At 34.9% G+C, this 8297-nt stretch overlaps 1 protein-coding gene across 1 annotated transcript; it reads right to left on the bottom strand.

The window, feature by feature from the left end:
• Nucleotides 1–1460: 1460 nt before the first annotated feature.
• LOC106365741 (exocyst complex component SEC3A-like) lies at nt 1461–7986 on the bottom strand. The gene is made up of 25 exons (XM_013805218.3): nt 7721–7986; nt 7164–7234; nt 6989–7069; nt 6759–6826; nt 6539–6641; nt 6227–6375; nt 5765–5882; nt 5548–5652; nt 5287–5388; nt 5073–5210; nt 4779–4907; nt 4621–4701; nt 4466–4540; nt 4105–4275; nt 3863–4013; nt 3700–3764; nt 3395–3565; nt 3234–3313; nt 2935–3016; nt 2597–2694; nt 2378–2486; nt 2182–2250; nt 2006–2071; nt 1836–1925; nt 1461–1726 (listed from the first exon to the last, which is right to left on the bottom strand). Exons 1-25 carry the CDS (start codon nt 7893–7895, stop codon nt 1616–1618), a joined length of 2658 nt encoding a protein of 885 aa, XP_013660672.1. The 5' UTR covers nt 7896–7986; the 3' UTR covers nt 1461–1615.
• Between the last annotated feature and the right edge of the window lie 311 nt (nt 7987–8297).

Below are 8297 nucleotides of genomic sequence, written 5' to 3' on the forward strand. Positions count from 1 at the left end.
TTATTTGAGAAGTGAATTTGCTTACTTGTCATATTCTCTATGATTTTAAGATTAATCATTAGTTTAATTAAACTCATTATTCAATTTTTATTGTAATATATAAATATTATATTGACAATTAAGCAAATTCACTTCTCAAATAATAGTATAGATTTTAATAAATATATTTTAATAATATATTTATCATAATATTTAAGATATTTAATTAATAAATAGATATTGACAATATCTACCGATAATATCATAATTATGCTTATCTTACATTTAATTTATGATTTTAATGACTAATATTATAGTCAGCTTCTCTGATTTTATTGAAAATATGATCCAAATAATTATTACAATATTAAAGTTAAGATTAAAGCCAAAGCTTCATTGAAAAGATGTCGTAAAATATATATACTTATGTTAAATATTATATATATATATTTAATATTAAAAAATTATATTCCTAACCTAAAATAAATCAATTAATTTGTATCTGTACATGACGAACATCAAAATCGCAAATGAATATATGAAAATAATAAATTTATCCATAGAATCACAAATGTTATCATATAATATATTTCACCAAAATAGTAAATATTATATAAACTACAAACTGAAAATTAACTTAAAATATAAAAAAATATAGAGAATCATGTAAAACTAGAATTAAAACATTAAATAACATTAAAAAGTTGAAAAATAAGAAACACAATATAAATATAATCTAAGAGAATAAAAATATAATATTGTGTAATTTATTATTTTTTTTGTGTTTTTGTCTCACTGTTCTTAAAATCTAAACTCTTGAGAATATATAGTTAACTAATGTTATTTTATTAATGTTTTACGGGTTGTGATTATTTATAATCATCTTTTTCAGTGCACTTGATTTATTTTCTGTCCACAAATTCAATAAGTATATATAAGAACTAAGTTTTTAATTTAAAATCTGAATTTCCTAATTTGGTTATTACTATAAAAAATAATTTAATCCAACATTAGAATTTGTTTATAATGTTAATTTAAAATTTATATCTAACTTCATAGTCTTACTTTATTTATTAAAATAAACATTAGAATTAAAAATTGTTAGGTACATTACATATAGCACAAAGTGCAGGCCATCAACTAATTATAATTTATGAACGCTAAATTGTATAACTAATAATCTAAACATTCTATTAATTGTGCTAAACACTAAGCTTAGTCACTGCCTGCATAGAAGCTTGCTCTTTTATTTTACCACTGATAAATAAATAAAGCACCATACGAATATTTTACATATTAACTTTTGGAATAATTAGGCCCGATTCTCAGGATTGAGAGGTTCGGGCTTGTTCGGTTACATCTTATTAATAATATACTGTAATTCTTATCACTGTCATTATTTGCCAAATTAAATTCTATTTATATACAAATGCTTTTTGTTTATATTCAAAATTACTTTCGTCAAACACAACCAAAACGAATGAACACAATCGTTTCCTTTTGTCTAGTTCATTCTTTAACATTCCAACGTACAAAAACAGAAGACGGAAAATGAAAAGAGAATGAATAAAGCTCTCATACGTTTTATAGTAACATATATCCATAAAATGACCAAGGAACGTAGTCAAAGACTTTTTCACATGGAAGCAAGAAGTCCTCTCATTTCAGTAACCCCAGGAACGTTTTCACTAGGGTAAACTTTGGCTACTAGCTGCACGAAGCTCTCGTACTTGTCCAGAAACTCCTTCTGTTTTTTTTTTAGCAGACATATGTTTTGATTCAAATTCAAAATTTTTTTAGAGCTAATACAAATACTTCCATCGACAACTTATCATGGATTCAGTTTAAATTGGTACCTTGCATTTGTCCCACAAGGACGGTAGCAACTCCTCGGACGCTAGATTCTTCTGCAACTTCTTATACATCTGTGCAATCGATTTGTCCACCTATCCAAAGTAGAAAGCTATATGTTAGAAAAGTCTGTGAACAGTTAATATTAATACATTACAAGTCACATCTGTTTTACCCCTGACAAGCTTGACTTTAACATCTTCCGTAGTTCCATTTTCGACAAACCGAGCTGGAATGGTATCTGAAAATGTAGAGAGATATTTGTATCAGACTTTTAATCCTACTACAGTTTATTTTCCGATGGAATTTCAAAAGTACACGCCATCAGGGAGTTAAATGATAATAGCTAACCTCTTCAGGGCTGATAGTATACATCAAATCTTCAATCTTTTTAGCAAACTGAAATAGTCTTTCAAATTGCTGCAGGGTCAAATAACACATTAAGCAACACACAAACGGCTGTACACCTTTCACAATTAACTCTAAGCGAAGGAAACATAGAAGAAGAGAGTTACACTATTAGCTGAAACTGGGAAGCACCACTTACGTAGTATATTATCAGGCTAATGTGGCGGGTACAAGCTTGTTCATATGCTTCACTTGCCTGGTGATAGAACTTGGCTAAAGTGGGCACAACATTAGCCAGGTCATACAGGCTGCACCACAAACAAAACACAGGGTTAAAAGAAGATATGAGTACTCGGAGAAGAACAATCCAAGGGAGTGAAAGAGAGAGAGAGAGAGAGAGAGCAAGAAAAAGAGCTACCTATTCTGAAAAGCAGCATAATTTTCTAAAAGAAGAATATCTGCATATTTGGGATCTTGCTGGGCAATTTTCTCGAGGGTCACAAACATTATGCTTACCTATAAAACACCATTAGCAGAATCAGTAATCAAAGTGAGGAAGAAAACAAACTAGCGAGAAACGAAGAAGCAGTCTTGTTGTTATTCAAGTCGACAACAAACATATAATGGATTTATACATTGTAAGTGAACTAAGATCAGGTGCAAGTTGAGGTTGTATGTAATTGAAATGGAAAACATTATTCTTTCATTGCGTGGTTTATGTAACTTTACTGGTTCAATAGAAACAGCTGTACTTACGAATTTTGTGTATGCCTGATCAACCAAATCCCTAGATTGTCCTTGTATGTACTGTTCCATACGAGTAGCGAGTGCTGCAAATCTATGAAAATGAGATAATAATGTTAGGATAACCGCAAGTAACACTAGAACGGTTTCATGGATCACCTATAGTCCACCTGACCAACAATCTTATTCGGAAAAATAGTTCTGAACCAAATTGTTTACAAGGTGGAAGGAAATACTATCCGGTTTGTACAGAAAGAAGCGTACACATCGCACTAATCTGTAGGCAAAAAAAAAATTGAACTCCTGGTTACCTTGGAATATATGGTAAGACGCCCATCTGTCTTACATTACGCTCGTTTCTTTCAATCTGGTGACAAGCTTCATCCACAAACTGCAATGAAAGTTGACTTGAAATGATTAGTAGGAAGAGTATACCAGGTATATAAACCAAACAATCTATGAATAAACATACCCGGCTAAATTGCATTGAAACCCTCGCCTCCAGATCTCCAAGCAAAAGGCGAACAAATCCTGCAGCATCAGCTTTCTGACCAGATAGATACCGTTCAGTTATCCCATGCATTGATATGCAACGTAGTGGATCTATTTTGTATGCCCAGTCAACAACAGCATAAAAATCCTCCTGCAGTGACAAGAACATAGGGGAGATCTCTTTTAGTAAAAAGAAATGAACTGCTAACCTATAGATACTAATCCAGAAAATTAACAACTGGGTCTTTCATTTAACATGGAAACATTACATCAGGGAACTCTAACCTGAATACCATCAAGTAAATCTTGAAGAGATTCATTCAATGCCGTCAGGTCTGGGGAGGTTTTACCTGCAGAATTGGACAATTGCATTGCTTTCAGAACCGTTAGACCATATTGTTTGAGGATATAGTGAAAGCTTTACAGATGGCAGACAATTTTACGTTACCAGTTTTCTTATCAGACTCATCAATGTCCATGATACCCAAATCATCATCATCATTACCATCGTCATTGTTGGGCCTTTTATCACTGCCAGCACCTCCAGGTGGAGCAAGAGCTGGTACCTCAAAGCACATGAAGTGCGCAAAAAAGGAACTCTGTAGTATTATGAAGCAAAAACGTAACATGAGGTTTGCGTTAGATGCATTTAAAGGTCAAACGGAAAATGATAGGTTTAATAAATAATACCTCATCTACAAGAAGCGGGATAAATATTGTTAGCATCTTGGCATAAGCATCCGATACTGCAGAGGTATCAGTGTTTGCATTCTGACTAGAACCCGTAGATCCTTCTAGCCAAACAGTAGGATTTCGTGATACTTTTGTGCTTGCACGAAGCTCATTTGCGAATTCACGAGCCTGTGTTTTTAAGAAACGAATATTTGGTAACATGAACTGAATTGTAACGCTCCAACAGAATGGAAGAACAGTAGAAAACAAAATGTTTGCTGCATATCCATGCTTTAAATATTCAGTAGGTTTTAGAAGCCTTAACCAATTCACGGTTCCAATAAATCAGTGGTCAAAAGTGAATAAATTTGTTCCTCACCTCCCGGCGAAGGAGCAAGTTCAGGGAGCTGCAGTATGCTTTTCTCAATGGTCCCAAACAGTTCTTATCAAGACTCTGCAAAAAGAAAGGAGCATCAATCACTGTACTGCATTAAGCTTTTTTTTTAATGACACCTACTCATTTCTCGGTTTTACCTTTAAGTGTTGCAAAAGACGAGCATATGTTCTGCATTTATACCGCAAATCTGCATGGTCAGGCCGCTTCAGCTGACCTCTCTGTTTTGAGCATGTGTTTAAGTATTTAGAATTATCAACACTAGAGTTAATGCTAGAAAGTTTTACAAAAGTAGTACCTGAGAAAAGTAACTTTTGTCGCTAACCATGAAATCTACCAAACTAGCAAAGTAGTTTCTCAGGAACTCAGACGCTCTCGTCACAAAAGTAGCTTTCAATATTTTTAGCTCTGCTCGTTTCTCTTTTACCTGAAAAGAATACAGCAGAGAGTAGCCACGATTCAGGTAGTTGTACAAAAATTAGATTCTTATGTTCTTTTCTAGCCCCAACACAATGTAATAAACAAAGCTGAATTAATGGAAGATTATAATGATAAAGGAGCGAATAGGAAATATCTAAGTGCATAGACATACAGATCGCATATTAGCATATATGGGGTCTAAGTTCGGCACTTCAAGACCCTTTAAAGCTTTGGCTAACCACTCGCAAGCTTCAATATTTTGGAGCATGTCTGCTTCATCAAATGAGCCTCCTGTGAGGGATGCTGAATACTGCAATCAACAACACTTCTATTGGTGAACCAAGTAGAAAAATGAGAAGCAAGCACAAAACTTATGGTTAACGAACCTCGGAAGGCACACGCAGTCTCTCAATAACTTTATCAAGCTCTTCAATGAGAGCTTTGTTGTTTACAGACTGCATCTCCAATTTGTTGTTTCGAGTTTCTATCTGCGTACCACAAAAAAGTGAGAATATGTGCTAAAAAACTAATGAGCAGTCCTACACCACAAATACTTGGAATTACTTCTACTTCTTTTAATGCAGTTACAAGATCCTCATAATAAAATAAATGACCAGGAATTGTCATTTATAGGTGGTACGTCCTACCGATTCAATGTCTTCCCTCATGTGTCTAAGTTTCACGTTAAATATCCCTAACCATTCATCCATGTCATCAACAATATTTGTTGCTGCCTCTAGTCCATTCAAAACCTGAAAACATGAAGATGGGCCACATAAGCAAGAAAGTCAAACGCTAATGTTCCCTTAAACTGCCCAAATGCAAAGATGGTCCTAAAATAATAATTATCAAAAAAATAATTACCTCATCCACTAATGGTTCGCTTTCCAGAATTGCATGTACATTTGCCGCTTCAAGAGCTTGGAGCTCTCGCTTCAGCCTTTCAGAAAATGCCTCAGCTTCACCAATGCCCATTACATAACTGTATACGTCAGTGATATAAGTCGACTGAACAATATGATAAAACTAAATGGAAAAGGTAACTGCATTTCCATTACTTTTTATCCCTAGCAAGCTAGATTTTAGAGAAACAATGCCAATAATTTAAACTAAATACAATCACGAAGACAAATGTAAAGATGTGATTCTATAGTTTGCATGGTGGATAATTATGCCTTTCTATGTTAGCATAAAACTAGTGTCACAAGTTTAAGATTCACGGGGAGGAGACCTCCTTTCTCAAACATATACTGACAAGAACAAAAAGTAAATGCGTGAAGAAAGAGGATTTAACCGAAATGATAACTAGGGCAGAATAAGACATACGTTCCTAAGAGAGCCTCCATATCTTCTTCCTCGGCCTGAGAGACAAGTTCTTTTTCAACAGTAACTTTCAATTCACTTTCTGTTACAGCTTCAGCAACAGGCTCACCATCTTCTGTACTTCTTTGAGTAGTGACTACTGGAGTGTTATCCTAGACCAATAACACGAAAAGAAAGAAGGCTAAAGCATAATCTATGAAAAGAACGAGCGAATATGAAAGGTGAGGAAAATGAGAAAACAAGCACATACAAAAGCCTTTTTTGGGAAATAAGAAACTTAGACCAAAATTTAAAAAGAGAAGTTACAAACCGCACCTTAGCCCAAAGGGCCATCTCGACGATATCTATACCAACGACTTTCGGAAGCTTGCCCAATACGTCTTTGCATATGTTCAATATGCAAACTAAAATTCGGTTCCTACAGTCACAATAGAGAAAAGTGTATCAGATGAGCAAAACTACCTAGATCAACAAAGCTTAAAATATATCTTGCACATCTTGTTGAAGTTAATATGTATGTTCCTAACTGCAGTACCTGTCATCAGTATTGCGCATGGTCCACTGAGGAGGAGCAACACTTTGACTCCTGAGATTATCAAACCCCTAAAAGAATTTGCATCAGCGAAAGCAGAGGGAACATGGAAAACACTATTTTTACAATTACACAATCTCTTACACTAGATGCTATGATTTCTTCAGAAAGCATACACATTTTCTAGAAATCTTACGTATTGATCACCCATTAATACCATCGACTGATCTTACCAGGGTAAAAGTGCATCCACTTGGGTCATTAGTTATGACTTCCACTTTCGAAAGATGCTTGAGTTTGTACATTTTAGCAGGCTGGATGAACAAAGAATTTGAAAATATCATCAGTCATCATGAACTTCAAGGAATCTGCTACCATTGTATGCCTCAATTGGATATAGAAGATTACCTCAAGGACACCTCCACTTGAATACTTCATTACTCGAAGAAATGCTTTCTTCCGCTGACCCTTTGATTTAACTGCATAAAGCAGAACACAATACAAAAGAAAAAAAAAATCATATTCAGTTGATTTCTCCACTTGAAAATATCTGATGACAAAGCTTGAAACATGGATCCGTGGCCACATTTCTCCACTTGAATCAGAGCTTTTCTATACACAATAATGCTTAATCTAAGCTAAAATAACGCAAAGAACAGGTAACTGAAGGTGAACAAGAACAACGCTCAAATCTAGAAATCAATTTTGCAAATATAATGGATAATTAAAAAAACTAGGATCAGAGATTTTCTAGACACAGTGAAACCTTATGGATTCCCTATCTACGCTTATCTCATTCTGTCAAATGATAACCAGTGGATATCGGATAATTGTAAACTGCGATCTAAAGCAATATACACCAACACTTAATGCTTAAGATCAAAGGTGAACAAAAACAAGGCTCGGATCCAGAATTGCTATCAAATCGAGAGGATCGAAAGAGGGAAAGGAGAAGGAGGAGTCACCGGAAAGAGCGAGAACCCTAGGTTTGGCCATTTGGCGACCTAATTTGCCAGACTTTCCCCAGACACCGCGGCTCTTGGCGACGCGGATCGACATGACAATCGATTGCTTCGTTCCTTCGATGGCGGCCTCGCAAGCACGCCGTAGCTCGTCATCGTCGGCGCTTGATTTCGCCATAGCTCCTTCTTCGCTCTTCTTCTTCTTCTTTTAGTCGTGGATCCAGCCAAGGAGAAAACTCAGCCTTACGATTGGAAAAGTCGAATCTGTTATATGCAGTAAATAAGTACTAAATAGGATCTGAATTTACGTGGCAAGATAAATTGTAATGGGAACAAGGTGAGAAATGAGAAGAGGCCCTTCTAAAATTTAATTTAATTTTATTCAACCCGCAAACGATAATTAAGATCCGATTACAATCCCGATTTGAACAAAATTTCTCAAGTCAATCTCTTACATTCCTAGCTTCGCTCATCCAATAAACCCGACACATTCCGCTAGTCAATTTTCAAAATCCTTAGAAATCAATCATCATTCTTAACCATCAACGAAAATCTTGGAAAAGTGAAGTTTTCTTCGCTG

Source organism: Brassica napus, chromosome A10, assembly GCF_020379485.1.
Source record: "Brassica napus cultivar Da-Ae chromosome A10, Da-Ae, whole genome shotgun sequence".
Lineage (NCBI taxonomy): Eukaryota > Viridiplantae > Streptophyta > Magnoliopsida > Brassicales > Brassicaceae > Brassica > Brassica napus.

What these genes read in the sequence shown, in the direction of transcription:
- LOC106365741 (XM_013805218.3), bottom strand. Translation starts at nt 7,895, where the DNA reads ATGGCGAAATCAAGCGCCGACGATGACGAGCTACGGCGTGCTTGCGAG. An exon ending in TAGGGTTCTCGCTCTTTCCG is followed by an intron (nt 7,235 to 7,720) that starts GTGACTCCTCCT and finishes TGCTTTATGCAG; the next exon opens with TTAAATCAAAGGGTCAGCGG. An exon ending in CCTTGTGGGACAAATGCAAG is followed by an intron (nt 1,727 to 1,835) that starts GTACCAATTTAA and finishes AAAAAAAAACAG; the next exon opens with AAGGAGTTTCTGGACAAGTA.